The following is a 17584-nucleotide window of genomic DNA, read 5'->3' as shown; positions in this document are numbered from 1 at the left end:
GGCTTACATAAGGCTGAGGAAACAAAGTTCAGACAGAGCGTTGGAGGGATACAGGATAACCAGGAGGGAGCTGAAGAAAGGGATTAGGAGAGCTAAGAGAGGGCATGAAAAATCTTTGGCGGGTAGGATCATGGATAACCCCAAGGCCTTTTATGCGTATGTGAGAAACATGAGAATGACGAGAACGAGGTTAGGTCCGATCAAGAACAGTAGTGGGAGACTGTGTATTGAATTGGAAAAGATAGGAGAGGTCTTGAATGAGTACTTTTCTTCAGTATTTACAAATGAGAGGGACTGTATTATTGAAGAGGAGAGTGTGAAACGGACTGGTAAGCTAGAAGAGATACTTGTTAGGAAGGAAGATGTGTTGGGCATTTTGAAAAACTTGAGGATAGACAAGTCCCCGGGTCTGACGGGATATATCCTAGGATTATATGGGAAGCAAGAGAGGAAATTGCAGAACCGTTGGCAATGATCTTTTCGTCTTCACTGTCAATGGGGGTGGTGCCAGGGGACTGGAGAGTGGCAAATGTTGTGCCCCTGTTCAAAAAAGGGAATAGGGATAACCCCGGAATTACAGGCCAGTTAGTCTTACTTCGGTGGTAGGCAAAGTAATGGAAAGGGTACTGAGGGATAGATTTATGAGTATCTGGAAAGACACTGCTTGATTAGGGATAGCCAGCACGGATTTGTGAGGGATAGGTCTTGCCTTACAAGTCTTATTGAATTCTTTGAGGAGGTGACCAAGCATGTGGATGAGGGTAGAGCAGTGGATGTAATGTACATGGATTTTAGTAAGGCATTTGATAAGGTTCCCCATGGTAGGCTTATGCAGAAAGTCAGGAGGCATGGGATAGTGGGAGGTTTGGCCAGTTGGATAGAGAACTGGCTAACCGGTCGAAGTCAGAGTGGTGGTAGATGGTAAACATTCAGCCTGGAGCCCAGTTACAAGTGGAGTTCCGCAGGGATCAGTTCTGGGTCCTCTGCTGTTTGTAATTTTTATTAATGACTTGGAAGAGGGAGTTGAAGAGTGGGTCAGTAAATTTGCAGACGATACGAAGATTGGTGGAGTTGTGGATAGTGAGGAGGGCTGTTGTCGGCTGCAAAGGGACTTAGATATGATGCAGAGCTGGGCTGAGGAGTGGCAGATGAAGTTCAACCCTGTCAAGTATGAGGTTGTCCATTTTGGAAGGACAAATAAGAATGCGGAATACAGGGTTAACGGTAGGGTTCTTAGTAAGGTGGAGGAGCAGAGGGATCTTGGGGTTTCTGTTCATAGATCTTTGAAAGTTGCCACTCAGGTGGATAGAGCTTGTAAGAAGGCCTATGGTGTATTCGCGTTCATTAGCAGAGGGATTGAATTCAAGAGTCGTGAGGTGATGTTGCAGCTATATAGGTTGAAACTTTATTGCTGGAACAGCACAGCAGGTCAGGCAGCATCCAGGGAACAGGAGATTCGACGTTTCGGGCACAGGCCCTTCTTCAGGAATGATTCCTGAAGAAGGGCCTGTGCCCGAAACGTCGAATCTCCTGTTCCCTGGATGCTGCCTGACCTGCTGTGCTGTTCCAGCAATAAAGTTTCAACTTTGATCTCCAGCATCTGCAGACCTCACTTTCTCCTTGCAGCTATATAGGACCTTGGTAAGGCCACATTTGGAGTACTGTGTGCAGTTCTGGTCGCCTCACTTTAGGAAAGATGTGGAAGCTTTGGAGAGGGTGCAGAGGAGATTTACCAGGATGTTGCCTGGAATGGAGAATAGGTCGTACGAGGATAGGTTGAGAATGCTAGGCCTTTTCTCATTGGAACGGCGAAGGATGAGGGGTGACTTGATAGAGGTTTATAAGATGATCAGAGGAATAGATAGAGTAGACAGTCAGAGACTTTTTCCCCAGGTACAACAGAGTGTTACAAGGGGACATAAATTAAGGTGAAGGGTGGAAAGTGTAGGGGGGACGTCAGGGGTAGGTTCTTTACCCAGAGAGTGGTGGGGGCATGGAATGCGCTGCCCGTGGGAGTGGTAGAGTCAAAATCATTGGTGACCTTTAAGCGGCAATTGGATAGGTACATGGATGGGTGCTTAAACTAGGACAAACGTTCGGCACAACATCGTGGGCCGAAGGGCCTGTTCTGTGCTGTATTGTTCTATGTTCTATAAAAGTGCCACTCGTCTCTTTTAGATCTTTCTACTCTCACCTTAAAAATATGCCCCTTATTCTTTAAATCCCTCACCCGAGGGTAAAGACATCTGCCTTTCAACTTATCTATACTACTCATGATTTTGCAAACCTCTATAACATTACCCATCAGCCTCTAGCACTCCAGTGAAAAAACCCCAATCTATCCAGTCTCTTCTTATAACTCAACCGTCCATTCCTGACAACATCCTGGTAATTCTCTTCTGAACCCTCTCCAGCTCAGTAATATTGTTTCTATCACAGGGAGAACAGAAGTGGGCACAGTTGAGGCCTCACCAATGTCCTGTACAACCTCAACATAACATCCCAACTCCTACATTCAAAGGTCTGGGCAATAAAGGCAACTGTGCCAAAGGTGATAGTTTCATACTGAGTTACAGAACTTGGCCATTCAGAAAAGAGTTGAAAGTCAGCCACAGTGATGCAGGTTAGGCTATTTAAGAAGTATTATATAAAGAATGCTTGGAAAGTTTCTAGTGAGCTTAACACCAGAAATGGGAGATCAGGCAGATTTTTTCTTTCTGCAGCCTGCCCTATAAACCTTACTATTGGTGTAAATCAAATCCTCATCATACAAGGGAAAAGTAGCTCACAGCTGATGTGGCATGGACCAGGTCACAGGTAAAAACAACTACTCACAGGCAGGAAGCTCCACTCCTGAGACTTAGGATTATACTTCTCCACAATGTCAATTGGAGACTGTTGACTTCCGAACCCTCCAATCACTAACAAGACCTCATTGGCTCCTAAAAGAAAAAACACAAAGCCAAACTGCACGTTCAGTACATTATTCATGTGAAACACAACACAAATTTTTACAGCACCTTTCACAACATCAGCATGTTCCAAATGAGTTATGACCAATGAGTAACTTTTGAAGTGTAGTCACTTGTAGGAAATGAATTCAAAATGATCAGACTTTGTACTTCTTGGTGAAAAGAGGGGTGAAGAGATTCAAGATACAAGGACAAAGTTAGTAAGATAGCTGATACTGAACTCATACTCTCTACAATATTATACTGTGATTGTAGACTTCATTGTTTAATAGCAAAACTAAATCAATATTCTCATGTTAAAATTAAACTTGTTTGACTGGGCTAAGGAATGTGGTATCCTGTAGTTGTACTAGGCTGCGTAGCTGTTTTCCATCCACTTGTTTCTTCATGGCTCATGTACTCTCAGTGGGCAAATACTTTGATTACAAATGCTGGGGATCAATTAAAAGCAGATTACTGTGGGTCATAGCTGTAGATAGGCAGCCAGTTGCAGTAAAACCCCAATATTTGCATTTTAGAAGGAAATCAGGTTACTAAAGTAAAAAAAAAACAGGAAATAACTACCTCTCTTTCTTTTTATACTTTTCACACTTGGAGCATGACAGAAGTGAACCATTTGCAGAGTTTGAGTTTCAACTTACAACAAAGAGGTGCTATGAGCAGTGTGATGTTGAAAACATGACTCTTATAGGAAGAGTTGAAGAATCTTGTGGTGCAGTGGTAATGTCCTTAAGTCTGAGCCAGGATGCCCACATTCAACTCCCACCTGCCCCAAAGGTGTGTAACCATGTCTCCAAATAAAGGTTGTTTAAGATAACTGTAATGGACTCTTGTGGTGCAATGATAGTATTGTCACCTCCAGGCAGGGAGACCCAGGTTCAAGTTCCGCCCTGTTCAAGAGTGTGTAATAACACCTTTCAATAGGTTAATTAAAATGACTACACAAAGCGTTGATCAATTAAGGTACGTATATGGTGGAGGGAAGAAGTGATGTTTGCCAGAAAGTAAGTCCAATTTGGAGGAGATAAAAACTGAATTAACAGTTCCTGTACAGTTACAGAATAGAGTAGAATCCCTACAGTGTGGAAACAGGCCTTTTGGCCCAACAAGTCCACACCGAAGAGTAACCCATTTCTCTACCCTATTACTCTATGTTTACCCCTGACCAATGCACCTAACCTACACATCGCTGAACACTATGGGGCAATTTAGCATGGCCAAATCACCTAACCTGCACATCTTTTGGAACGTAAAAAGAAACCGGAGCACCCGGAGGAAACCCACAAAGACACGGGGAGAATGTGCAAACTCCACACAGACAGTCACCTGAGGCTGGAATCAAACCCGGGTCCCTGGTGCTGTGAGGCAGCAGTGCGAAACAACTGAGCCACTGTGCCACCCCTAAAGGACTTTTTATTTCAAACATACTCCAAGCAGTCAAGGTCAGCTGAAATAGCTCACTGGGAGAATGTTAGACTGAAATTGTAAAATGTTCAGACAGCTACCCATTTATAATGAAAGCAATAAAGAAACTCCCAGGTATATTTATGACAACATACAGAACAACCTTGGTTATCCGAACAGCAGTTATCCAAATTTCGGATTATCCGAGCAAGATCGCGTAAAAACGTTACATCAAAGAGGCATTACCAACACTGGTGCAATGATTAAAAGTGAGTTTGGATTATCTGCACTGAAGAACATGTGAAAACACTGGCAAGAACAAGGAAACACAAGCATCTCAAGCAACAACAACTGGATTTTTAAAAAAATGTGTTAGTTATACAGCCCTTTGCAAAAGTACATGCTTTATTCCCATCACTTTACCGGGTTGTTCATGAAAATAATGGTAGAGAAAGTAAATGTATGTGCGAGGTGCTGCTTCTGTCTTTCTATTGCGACACTGAGTTCAGTGAAAACTGACAAATGCCCTTGTGATTTTAGAAGCTGTTTGGGACCTTGTTTAATGCTGGCATTTCCATATTGATGTGATGGGGAGGGTTTAGTCCTTTGTCGTTTTTCTTTAATAGATATTTTTATTGGAAATTTAACATTTTTACAAGTTTACAAAAATAAAAAAATCTCAAGTACAAACATTGATATACAATTAAATCTTAAATAAATAATAACCAAAATTTAACAAAAGAAAAATACAGAGAAAAAAAAACTCATCTAACTACTAATCTAACCTACAACTAACCAGAGTGTATAATTAAGTCTTTTACATTATGAAAATAAGAGAAAGAAAAAAAACCCAACGGATAACACAGAAATTGGGTAGTGAGATATCGGAATGTGTTAACATCAAATGTAGCAAAACTCGTATTCGTGCGGGATTCCTCTCCCAAGGGGCCCTGGACCAGCCAGGTTTGTAATCTCAACTAAATAAAAGCCCTTGTTAGGATAGCCGAAATATCTGTATTTATATAATTCAAGAAGGGCTGCCATATTTTATGAAATAATTTGGTCTTTCGGTGCACCATATTTGTAAGGAAGTCAAGGGGAATACATTCCATAATTAATCTGTGCCAATTTGAAAGTCAAGGGGGGCCCTCAGCCACCCAGTTTACCAAAATATTTTTACTTGCACAGAAAGAGAGAATAGAAAATCATCTCTTCCCGTGCATATCCAGAGAGGGCAAGTTCGAAAAGCCCAAAAGGAGAGATACAGGGTCCAATTTCCGTTCTAATTTCCATTCCTAAGATTTCTGTCAGAGCACTTGCTATTTTAGTCCAATATCTACGGATCTTATGACAGGTCCATAAACAATGTACAAGAGTGCCCACCTCTATTTTACATTTGGGACACATTGGAGATGCTCCTGCCTTAAATTTTGCCAATCGATCCGGTGCTACATGGGCCCTATGAAGTATCTTCAGCTGGATAGCCTGGGTTCTGTTACAGATAGTAATTCTTCTGGCTTTTTCCCAAATGTCATTCCACGTTTCTATAGAGATTTCTAGTCCCAAATCCTGATCCCATGTTTTAAGCAGATTGTCCATATCTCCCGATACTTCATCATGTAGTAAATGATAAATAGTACTGACGGAAGATACCCCCATTGGCCATAGCACTCTACATTCTCTATCTGATTTTTAAAGACTATCTAATAATGTAGTCTTAGAACACAGAACATAGAACATAGAAGAATACAGCGCAGTACAGGCCCTTTGGCCCTCGATGTTGCGCCGATCCAAGCCCACCTAACCTATACTAACCCACTATCCTCCATATACCTATCCAATGCCCGCTTAAATGCCCATAAAGAGGGAGAGTCCACCACTGCTACTGGCAGGGCATTCCATGAACTTACGACTCGCTGAGTGAAGAACCTACCCCTAACTTCAGTCCTATATCTACCCCCCCCTTAATTTAAAGCTATGCCCCCTTGTAATACCCGACTCCATACGCGGGAAAAGGTTCACACTGTCAACCCTATCTAACCCCCTAATCATCTTGTACACCGCAATCAAGTCACCCCTAAACCTTCTTTTCTCTAATGAAAACAGCCCCAAGTGTCTCAGTCTTTCCTCATACGATCTTCCTTCCATACCAGGCAACATCCTGGTAAACCTCCTCTGCACCCGTTCCAGTGCCTCCACATCCTTCCTATAGTATGGCGACCGAAACTGCACACAATATTCTAGATGCGGCCGCACCAGAGTCTTATACAACTGCATCATGACCTCAGGACTCCGGAACTCAATTCCTCTACCAATAAAAGCCAGTACGCCATATGCCTTCCTCACCGCACTATTTACCTGGGTGGCAACTTTCAGAGATCTGTGTACATGGACACCAAGATCCCTCTGCTCATCCACACTACCAAGTATCCGACCATTAGCCCAGTACCCCATCTTTCTGTTATTCTTCCCAAAGTGAATCACCTCACACTTAGCTACATTGAATTCCATTTGCCACCTTTCTGCCCAGCTCTGCAGCTTCTCTATATCCTGCTGTAACCTGCCACATCCTTCCTCACTGTCAACAACTCCTCCGACTTTCGTATCATTCGCAAACTTGCTCACCCAACCTTCTAACCCCTCTTCCAGGTCATTTATAAAAATGACAAACAGCAATGGTCCCAAAACAGATCCTTGCGGAACACCGCTAGTGACGGCACTCCATGAAGAAACTTTGCCATCAACTACTACCCTCTGTCTTCTTCCATCCAGCCAATTCCTAATCCAAACCTCCAACTCACCCTCAATGCCATATCTCCGTATTTTCTGCAGTAGCCTACCATGGGGAACCTTATCAAACGCCTTACTAAAATCCATATATACCACATCTACCGCTTTCCCCTCATCAACCTCCTTCGTCACCTTTTCAAAGAATTCAATAAGGTTTGTGAGGCACGACCTGCCCTTCACAAAACCATGCTGACTATCCTTGATCACATTATTCCTATCCAGATGTGCATAAATCCTATCCCTTAGAGAGAATTGTAAGACTTTGCCCACAACAGAAGTGAGACTCACCGGCCTATAGTTACTAGGGTTATCCCTGCTCCCCTTTTTGAACAAGGGAACCACATTTGCTATCCTCCAGTCTTCTGGCACTACTCCTGTAGACAAAGAGGACATAAAAATCAAGGCCAATGGCTCTGCAATCTCCTCCCTTGCTTCCCAATGTAGTCTTCTTCTGTATATAATCTCAAATTTGGAAGTATCAAAAGACGTCTCAATTAGGTAATCCAAATTTCTGATGCAGCTGTTCAAAAGACATCAGGACCCTTCTTTAAATAGGTCCCCTCGACATGAGATACCCCTGGATCTCCAGAGTTTGAAAGTGACATCTGTAAACCCCGGTTGGAATTCCCATGCTCCCACTATCGGAGCATAGGGGGATGTTTTATGTGAGTCGCCCTCATTTTGCCGCATTATATTCCAAGCTTTAATTGTGTTCAGTATTATAGAGTTTTTACAGTGATCCGCAATGATTTTCCTCTTGTCTGAAAATAAAAGGTTAATAAGTGGGCATTTTACTTGAGAAGCCTCGATGTCCAGCCAGATTGATTGTGGGTCAGACAAGACCCAATCAGCTATATAACTTAATAGGGAACTTAACTGATATTTCCTAAAATCTGGGAAGTCCAATCCTCCCCTTGCCTGTGGCAGCTGTAGTTTCTTCAGCTTAATGAGGGGCCGTCTATGATTCCAGATAAAGGAACCCAGCCAGCCATATAATTTACGTAGAGCCGGCCTCGGCAGCATCACCGGAAGTACTCTCATAGGGTATAGGAGACGGGGCAGGACATTCATTTTAATTAGTGCTATTCTACCCAGCCAGGAAATTGGAAGGTCTCCCCATTGCTGGAGGTCCTGCCTTATCCTTTCCAGTAAATGCACAAAATTAGCATTGTATAACTGATCAAATACTGGGGTAATAAAAATACCTAAATATAAGAAACCCTCCAGGGACCACCGAAAGGGAAAGTGGGATCCGTCCAATAAGTGGGGTATCATAGCAAGGCCACCCATTGGCATAGCCTCCGATTTTGAGAAATTAATTTTATAGCCTGAGAAGGCACTAAATGTATTAATACCTTGGACTAAGCGAGGCACGGATATCAGAGGATTACTGAGGAATAGAAGATCATCTGCATAAAGGGTAATTTTATGTTTACCTGTACCAATCCTTGGGGCCATTATCTTAGAATCAGCCCATATAGCTTCTGCTAGTGGTTCAATTATTAGCGTAAATAACAATGGCAAGAGAGGACATCCCTGACGGCAGCCCCTGTCCACACTGAAGCTATCCAAATCTAGTCCATTGGTAACAACTGCTTTGGGATCACGATACAATGTTGAGACCCATTTGGTAAACACCTTTCCAATGTGTAAAACAACCCTATCGAATGCCTTTTCCGCGTCTAATGAAACTACTACTCCTGGTATCTTTCCCTGATGGCAGGCTTGAATCGTATTCAAAACCCTTTTAATATTATTAGATGATCTACGGCCCTTAATAAGCCCCGTTTGATCCTCCTTTATAATATGTGGCAATACCCTTTCTAGCCTCAATGCTAGCATTTTAGAAAGGATTTTAGAATCTATATTTAGTAAGGATATTGGTCTGTATGATGCACAATCTTCTGGGTCCTTTCCTTTTTTAAGGATGAGAGATATTTGCCTCTTTCAACGAAGGCGGGAGACAGCCCTGACTATATGCATAGTTATATATGTCCATAAGTGGACCAGCCAATATTCCTGTAAATTCTTTATAGAATTCAGCTTGAAAACCATCTGGGCCATGTGCCTTAACGCTCTGAAGTAGCCTGATTGCGTCAAGTATTTCTTGGACTGTTAGGGGAACATTCAAGACCGATACCTTTAGATTAGATTAGATTAGATTAGATTACTTACAGTGTGGAAACAGGCCCTTCGGCCCAACAAGTCCACACCGACCCGCCGAAGCGAAACCCACCCATACCCCTACATTTACCCCTTACCTAACACTACGGGCAATTTAGTATGGCCAATTCACCTGACCCTGCACATCTTTGGATGGTGGGAGGAAACCGGAGCACCCGGAGGAAACCCACGCAGACACGGGGAGAACGTGCAAACTCCACACAGTCAGTCGCCTGAGGCGGGAATTGAACCCGGGTCTCTGGCGCTGTGAGGCAACAGTGCTAACCACTGTGCCACCGTGCCGCCGGAGTTAGGCCCGGAAAGGTCAAATTTTTAAAAGTGACTGCATCCTCCTAGTCCTGTCTTCACAATCCTGCGATTTATATAAATCAGAATAAAATTTTTTAAAGATTGCGTTAATCCTTTTATGATCATGAGTCAAAACACCCATACTTTCCTTGATAGACGTGATAGTTTGAGGGGCCTTTTTTTACTTTGCAAGAAATGCTAAGTATCTACCCGGTTTATCGCCAAATTCATATAACCTTTGTTTTGCAAATAATATTTCCCTCTTAGCCGTTTGGGTAAGCGTGGTGTTTAGAGCTATCCTAAGGGCCGTAATCCTTGTAATTTGATAATAGAAGGTCAGTCAGCTGTTTCAGCCGCTTTTAAGCGAGCTTCGAGCAGACGCTGTTGTTCTCCCTTTAATTTTTTCTGGGTCGCTGAGTAGATGATCAAACCTTGCGCGTAAGCTTTGATGGTCTCCCACGTCATTGATGGGTAGCTAGCCGTACCTGAATTGATTTCTAAAAAAAGTTTTAAATTCTTGAGAGAAGTACTTTACAAATTTACTATCTTTCATCAGGAAGGGGTCCATACGCCACTGCCGGGAGGATGTCTCATTGTTCCTCGCCTTGATTTCCATTTTTACAGCGCATGATCGGAAATTGCTATACTGCCTATTTTACAGGATGATATGCAATTTTTAAAAAAAAATCGAGGGGCAAAAAACATATCGATTCTGGTATGACATTTATGTGGATTAGAGTAAAAAGAAAAATCTCTGTCCTGTGGATGAAGACATCTCCATACATCTACTAATCCTAATTCTTTGTTCAAATCCACTAATTGTCTAGATCTGGGAGATACTCCTGCAGTACTCTTGGGAACCCTATCTATTTCCGGATCCATAATACAATTAAAGTCTCCCCCTATAATTGTATGACAAGCACCGAGAGCCATCAATTTTGAGAAGGCTTCCGTTATAAATTTAAAAGGATGTGCCGGGAGGCAATACAAATTTAAAATCCCATATTCCTCTCCATTTATATGGGCTTTAATCAGAATATATCGTCCAGATTCGTCTTTTATCTGATTTAGGATTTTGAAAGGGAAATTCTTCCGAATAAGAATAACAACTCCTCTGCTTTTTGAGCTAAAAGAAGAAAAAAAGGCCTGATCAAATCCACCCTGTCGTAACTTCAAGTGTTCTTTATCTGACAGGTGTGTCTCCTGTAGGAGAGCTATATCAACCCTTACTTTCTTGAGATTTGATAATATTTTCTTCCTTTTGACTGGCAAATTACTCCCCTTGACATTCCAGGTGCATCACTTAACCGACTGATCAACCATAATCATCCGGGCAAATCCGAGACCCCTCGGGAGGGGAAACCCTATCCAGAACATCCCGAGCATAGAGCATATAAAATTCACAAAAATAAAGGCTCTCTAATACACTCACAACAGTATAGTAAAAAACTATTTCTAAATAAAGAAAATATCAAACGTATTTAAATGGAGATTTTCCCCCTTGTTCCCAGGGGTATCACTTCCTTTCCAAAGGTCCATCGTATCCTCTCCCAACCAGTGTCCCACCCTTGACCCAGGCACTCCTCAATAGGATGAGGAAAATTCAAATATACTACTGAGCTAGAGATAACAGTGAGCACCCTACCCACACCCACACCTGGATATATTTGGTAATGTTAATACCATGTATAAACATATATAACTATAAAATTACAACCTCAACAAGTAATAATTAAATATAATAATACAAAATAACAAGGGAAAACAACCCCGCTCCTAGAGACAGAGGTAAAATAGAATAAGGTAACCACCTCCCCCCACCAACATTAACTAGACCCCCACGGCCAATATATATAGATATATAGATAGATATATACACACACACACACACAAATAAATCCCTCTCCCCACCCCCCAAGATAATATTAAACCAGTAAGGTAAAAAAAAAAGGGGTGATATAAACCGGAGTGGGGGGAGGCAAACCAACATCAATTATTTCTTACAATTTATCTAAGAGTCCAAAAATTCCTTAGCCTTTTCCAGCGATCCGAAGTTATACACAGATCCTTCATGGTTAAAGCGTAGCGTCGCTGGGTAGCATAAGGAGTACTGAATATTTAAGTCTCTTAAACACTTCTTCGCCTCATCGGATGCCTTCCTCTTTTGGACCAGAGCTGGGGAAAAGTCCTGGAATAACATTATCTTGGATCCTTTATAGATCATAGCTTGGGAATCTTTTCCAAGATTTCTAGAGGCTTCTAGCACTATCCACCTCTCCTTATAGCTGTGCAGCCGGAACAGGACCGGGCGTGGGCGCTGGTTCGAGCCGGGCCCATGTATTGCAACCCTGTAGGCCCATTCCATCCTTACCTGGCCTGATCCAGCCTCCAGATTTAACAGCTGTGGAAGCCACTGTTCACGAAATGCTGTAAGCTGGCCTTCCTCTTCCTATTCGGGAAGGCCCAGCAAACGAATATTTTTTCGACGACCTCGATTATCGAGGTCATCAATGTGATTCTCTAAGGTCCGGACTCACTGTTCGAGAGTCCGGACCCGATCCATGGCTGATTGCGCTGTGGTTTCGGAGGTCGCGGCCTTTAGCTCCGCCCCTCCGACTCGGCGCTCTATTTCCTTAACGTCTCAGTCGTGCTTTTGCAGCGCGGCCGAGAGTGAGTCCCATCGGCTTCGGGATTCTTCAATAAAAACGTCAATCTTCGCATCCAGTTTGGAAATGTTTCCACGAGGCTTGCCACTGTAGGTAAGTCCCCCAGGGCGGCTGCGGACGCCTCTGTTGCAGCTAGAGAGGGTGGGGGAGAGGTCCCTGCTTGCTGAGAGCTGCGGGCTCCCTTCCCTTTAGTAATTTTTACTGAAGATTTTATTGTTTAAATTCAAAACTAAACAAATAATTACATTAAGTAAAAGCTATTTTAAATGATTTGGTGAGTGTGGTGGGGGTGGGTGACCCACCTTGCCCAAGTCTTGGGAGGAGCACTGTAGACTCAGACTTGCTGGGTCGCCGCCATCTTGGATCCCCCCAGTCCTTTGCCGTTTAACCGGACTTGTGCAAATTGCTCCTGGTAGCTTGGAATGTTGCTGTAGTATTATTTCCTGCTGTAATATTTAATTTTATCGATCAAATTAAATAAAAACTCTGTAAACATGCTTTTTTTACGTTTTATGTTCAGTGTGGCTTCCTTTATTTACGATCAGATGAGTTATCCAAAGTGTGGGCGGCACAGTGACACAGTGGTTAGCACTGCTGCCTCACAGCGCCAGAGACCCGGGTTCAATTCCCACCTCAGGCGACTGACTGTGTGGAGTTTGTACATTCTCCCCATGTCTGTGTGGGTTTCCTCCGGGTGCTCCGGTTTCCTCCCGCAGTCCAAAGATGTGCAGGTCAGGTGAATTGGCCATGCTAAATTGCCCGTAGTGTTAGCCGAAGGGGTAAATGTAGGGGAATGGGTGTGGGTGGGTTGTGCTTCGGCGGGTCAGTGTGGATTTGTTGGGCCGAAGGGCCTGTTTCCACACTGTAAGTAATCTAATCTAATCAATCAGTTAACCGAACAAAATACTCCCCACCTATCTTGTTCGGATAATCGAGGTTGTTCTATACTTTCAAATATGAAACTAATTTGCATGCAACTTATTTTTTATTAAAATGTGCCTTCAAACTTGCTGCAGAACAAGATTAGGGCCGCAAAATGACATGAAGTTTTATAAACTTCAGACCTATCAAGCCATTTATTTTCAAGCAAAAAAAGTATGTTAAACTCTGTTACAATGAGAAAGCTGAACAGCAGCATCCAGAAAGAAAGATAACGCCATCTGGTGCAAGAAGGCTGAAAGACAAGATATAGGAAAGAAGGCATATTGGTACAGTCCATACTACGTAAATTGTCATTACTTTTGAACTATTACAATGTACAACATAAACCATGACAGAACACTGAAGCTCAACACAGGATGCACTCAAAGTTATGAGACTTCTAATGCAGAGAATGCCTCTAGTTTAGGCTGTCTGTTGATTAATTTTCATGGAACAAACACTGATGGGTGGATTTAGAGGTCAATCTGCAACTCACTCAATACAGCAACCCAGTGGCCAAGGCCTGCCTACACATTCTGACACAGAACAGCAAAATTCAAACGGAAATGCTGATAAGGGCAGGGAAGTGTTTAAAAAGGTGAGGATTTTTTCAATCAGAAATACTGAGACACAGAAAGCCTACGCTGTTTTTGGCGATCCCTTGACTCAACAATGACCAGTTCTCAGGGTCACTAGTTTCTGTTGTGGATATTCATGCGACCAAGTAGGCTGATTCCTGATCAGCTGATCTCTGGGCACATGGGGCTGGATCCCACAACCTCAAGGGATGACCTGAGCAATTTCTCTGGCACACTTCAAATGTTGCTGATGTATTGTTCAGGTCACACGGCAGTACAAGAATGTGGTGACAACAACTGTTCAGTACAACAGAACTTATATTGATTTGACCGTTTGTTGTCAAACATTCGCTGTCGTAAATGTAGAAGGCTGAGCTGATCCTTTGACGAATCCAATCAATTCTGTCGGAAGAAAGAGGAGGAGTAGGCCATCTGGTCCATCATGTCTGCTCCACCAATCAATAAGATATGTCATTTTGAGAGAGGCAGTTGCCAAGTTCTGGGAAGCAATCAATATATTTCAGAGTCTCTCCTTCAACATGTATATGGGGTATGGGACATGGGACATTTGACTGGTCAGGTGTGGTTCGAAAGGTGGAGTATTATTTTGGCAACATTCAAGGACAAGGCAGAATTGAAGTACAGTTTGTTAATCTGGTGTAGAATGGACAATAATACTGCAGGCATTGTCATACTTTTGATCACGTCCGTCTATGGTGCTCAGTTTTTGCAAATGACTGCGGTTAAAGAGTTTTTCATCTGGACAGTATTTAATAGTGACACTAGAAGGATGCCGATCTTTGAAGAGCTTAATAGTCACTAACAAATAAAACTAATACTATTTGCAATCTATCATGTGTGCGTTCTTGACCCCCAATCCAGACCAGATCCAGTCGGTTTTGGATCTCCTAGACAGCCACAGTCATATCATCATGAAGTAACTGCAGAATTGTGAATAAGTTTCTTTGGAGCACAATCCACAGTGCCTTGCAAATAACTGAGTCAAATGCTTCAGTTAGATTGGTTAATGGTGATCCATTAATGAAGAGTTGATGGCAGTGTTCTTAACATTTTTCACAGATTTGCCTGGCAACTAAGATCACATCAGAAGTTTATTTGAAATATCTAAAGTGACACTGTTGATCTGGGAGGATTTTCTTAGCCGTAGGAAGCAGGCAATTTAGGAAAATGCAATTTTCATGCTATAGGACAAGAGGGAAATAACTCAATAAGTTTCCACATCAGGATTTGTCTGTTTTCTTGAAGGTAGTTCCAATTTTTGCATTCTTGAAATCAGATGGGAGTTCATTTTCTTTCCAAATCTGTAGTATGGGTTGATGGATTCTCAGTGCAATAAAGCTCTGCCACGTTTGAGGACCCTCAGAGCTTTGGAACACAATCAGGACTGTAAGGCTTGGAATTTTTCATCTGCTTGATTACTTGTTGCAGCTCCCCCACTGACAGTGGTTCACTCATGGATTGTACTGCAGGATACTAGGAGATGGCATGGACAGTACCAACTACCGCTGAGGACTCACAGTTGACATATTGTTCAAAATGTTCTTCCCAATGGATGGCAATGTCATCCTTTAGAAGACAGACACTACCCTGTCAGCAAAGAGGATTTTATCCATTTGATCTTGGTAACGTTAAAATCATTTTCCACATCATGATGATCAACATACTGTTGGACCTCTTGGGCTCTCCCTTTCACCACATCTTTCATTTTCTGGATTGATTTTCTGGCATCAGCCCCAAGAAGGTTGCTGTCCTTTGCACATTTGTGTTCTATGTGGTCATGTATTTCAAAGTCATCTTCACTAAATCAGTCCTGATGGTGACGATACTCAAACTATGAGAATTGGACTCTAGTCAGCCGATTCGATTTGATTCATTTGATCCTGGTTAGGGTGGGAAGATTTTCCACAGTGATCATGGGCTTCACTTGAATTCTTCTCTCCATATGGGCTGCTTTAGGACAGAGACATCAATCCTTTTCCTCTTGAGGCATCTTTTGTTTTTTTACACTTGCTGTACCATCATTCCACTTTGGCTCCGCACCACCAATTATTTTGTCATTTTCTCTCAGCTGTATTCATCCTAGCACTGACCTTCCCTTTCTTTCTTTTTCTGGCCTCCTCCTTTCACTTCCTTTTCTAACTTTTCCCAATTCTGGTGACTAAAATAGTAATTGTTTCTCTCTCCTGCTGAGTATTTCCAGCATTTTATGTATTTCAGCATCTGCTGTATCTTGCTTTTCTGTGACTAAGATGCCCAGGTGACTGGTCTCATCCACAGTAGTTGTGTGCTGTTTTTAGACTGGTTTCAGAAATCCAGGTCAGGCCTGAGCAAAGAGAGTCATTGTAGGTAGTTCTACCATTAAATAAAATGATTTAAGAATTATATTGTGCTATCTTTAAGCTACAGAATGAAAAGAGAAAGGATTTTATTTTTTAGCCTACAAAACAGTGATTTACCTTCTCTGTTTTTTGAAGCATACTTTGTTGTTGGTAGTTTTTTTGATGTGAAATACTTTTTAATTGTTGCAAACATTCCACTATTTATCTGAACCAACCTGCACTGTAAATACATAATGATTTTCTGCTGCCGGCCTGGCACCTCAAGGTATCGTGGAATGCAACAACCGATATTCTGTCCTTCTAATTCCAGCTCTTGAGCACCCCCCGGATTTAAATTGTTGCACCATTGGCAGCTCTATACTTCAATCCTAAAGCTCTCCTCCTCTCTGACACTCATTAAAAGTTGCCTCTTTGACCAAGTTTTTAGTGATTTTCCTTATTCACCTTAGATGGGACAGCATCACATTTTGTTTTATAATGCTTCTAAGAATTGCACAGACATTTGATTCCATTATTGGCACTATAAAATATTGTTGGAAAACTTTTATTTCCATAGATTACTTAATAGACCTTGAATAAAGAATCGACTCCAAAACGAAAGCAAGAATTACCTAACTGTTCAGTGACACTTACCCAACCTTGGTCTAGTCCTGGGACTTTGCATCTGTGTACGGATTTCAGGTCTCAGATGAAATTTCTTGGCTTCATCCACCAGATCTCGGCACTGAAGGCTATACCGAATCAGGGGCTGGATAAAGACATAAAAATCTCAACTAACGCTGTTCATTTCTACTTTCACACAGTTATGTAAAATGTCCACTCCACCATTCTGCAGAACAAACTAGAATCAGCATAAACCAAATTAATGTGGTAAATTGAAACTTTGGATCGACTGATACCACCTGCTGGTAAAAAGGCAAATTAATAATTTCAAAGCACAACACTGATTTGTCAATTGAAATGCCTCAGGAAGCAAATCATTAAACAGATTCCTTCATCTCATTTATTACAGGAATTAGACTTGACTAGATAATTACAGGAAACTACCCCATCCACATTCCAAGAGAAATACCTCATTATATCATTTAAAACAGAACCCAGGAACTAACAAAACTCCTAAAAACTTCTTTGAAAATAAGACAGCCACAGAAAAAAGCCTTTTCTTAAGAATGAGTATACTGGTCATCAATACTTTACTCCTGATGTGAAGCCCCTGAACTGTCTGTCTTTCCCATAGTGCAATGTGGTTTTGCCTCTCCACTTTTGTCAACCTATAGGCATTCAGTGGCTCATCACGGACTCCTCCTACTCACTCACACAGTTCCATCCCAAATCATTTTTCAACTTTGAGGAACACAATTTTAAAAGAAACACATTGGCTAAGATAGCGACAAAGTTGTAGTGCTGTGTGTAAGACTGGA

At 42.1% G+C, this 17584-nt stretch overlaps 1 protein-coding gene and 1 long non-coding RNA gene across 9 annotated transcripts in view; one reads left to right on the top strand and one right to left on the bottom strand.

Annotated features, from left to right (window-relative positions):
* klhl12 (kelch-like family member 12) overlaps positions 1-17584 on the bottom strand; it is a 55507-nt gene that overhangs the window by 16185 nt on the left and 21738 nt on the right. For all 7 annotated transcript variants that reach the window (XM_087973737.1, XM_087973739.1, XM_043717059.2 and 4 more), the window contains 2 exons: positions 16797-16911; positions 2836-2942 (listed from right to left, as the gene is read on the bottom strand). In XM_087973737.1, coding sequence (XP_087829863.1) covers positions 2836-2942; positions 16797-16911 — 222 coding nt within the window. The remainder of the gene's footprint in view (positions 1-2835; positions 2943-16796; positions 16912-17584) is intronic.
* Positions 1-17584, top strand: part of LOC148145181 (uncharacterized) — a 41701-nt gene that overhangs the window by 12403 nt on the left and 11714 nt on the right. Inside the window, exon 3 of one of the 2 annotated variants that reach the window (XR_015750967.1) lies at positions 3570-3752. The exons of the other annotated variant lie outside the window; for it this stretch is intronic. This is a non-coding gene — a long non-coding RNA (uncharacterized LOC148145181). Of the gene's footprint in view, positions 1-3569; positions 3753-17584 lie in introns of those variants that run through there. 2 annotated transcript variants of the gene reach the window in all.

This window comes from Chiloscyllium plagiosum, unplaced genomic scaffold (genome assembly GCF_037043375.1).
Source record: "Chiloscyllium plagiosum isolate Xiang-an unplaced genomic scaffold, Cpla_swu_hap1 HiC_scaffold_26, whole genome shotgun sequence".
Taxonomy (NCBI): Eukaryota; Metazoa; Chordata; class Chondrichthyes; order Orectolobiformes; family Hemiscylliidae; genus Chiloscyllium; species Chiloscyllium plagiosum.
Note: the sequence above shows the minus strand (reverse complement) of the source record. Positions and strands in the feature narration are given on the sequence as shown.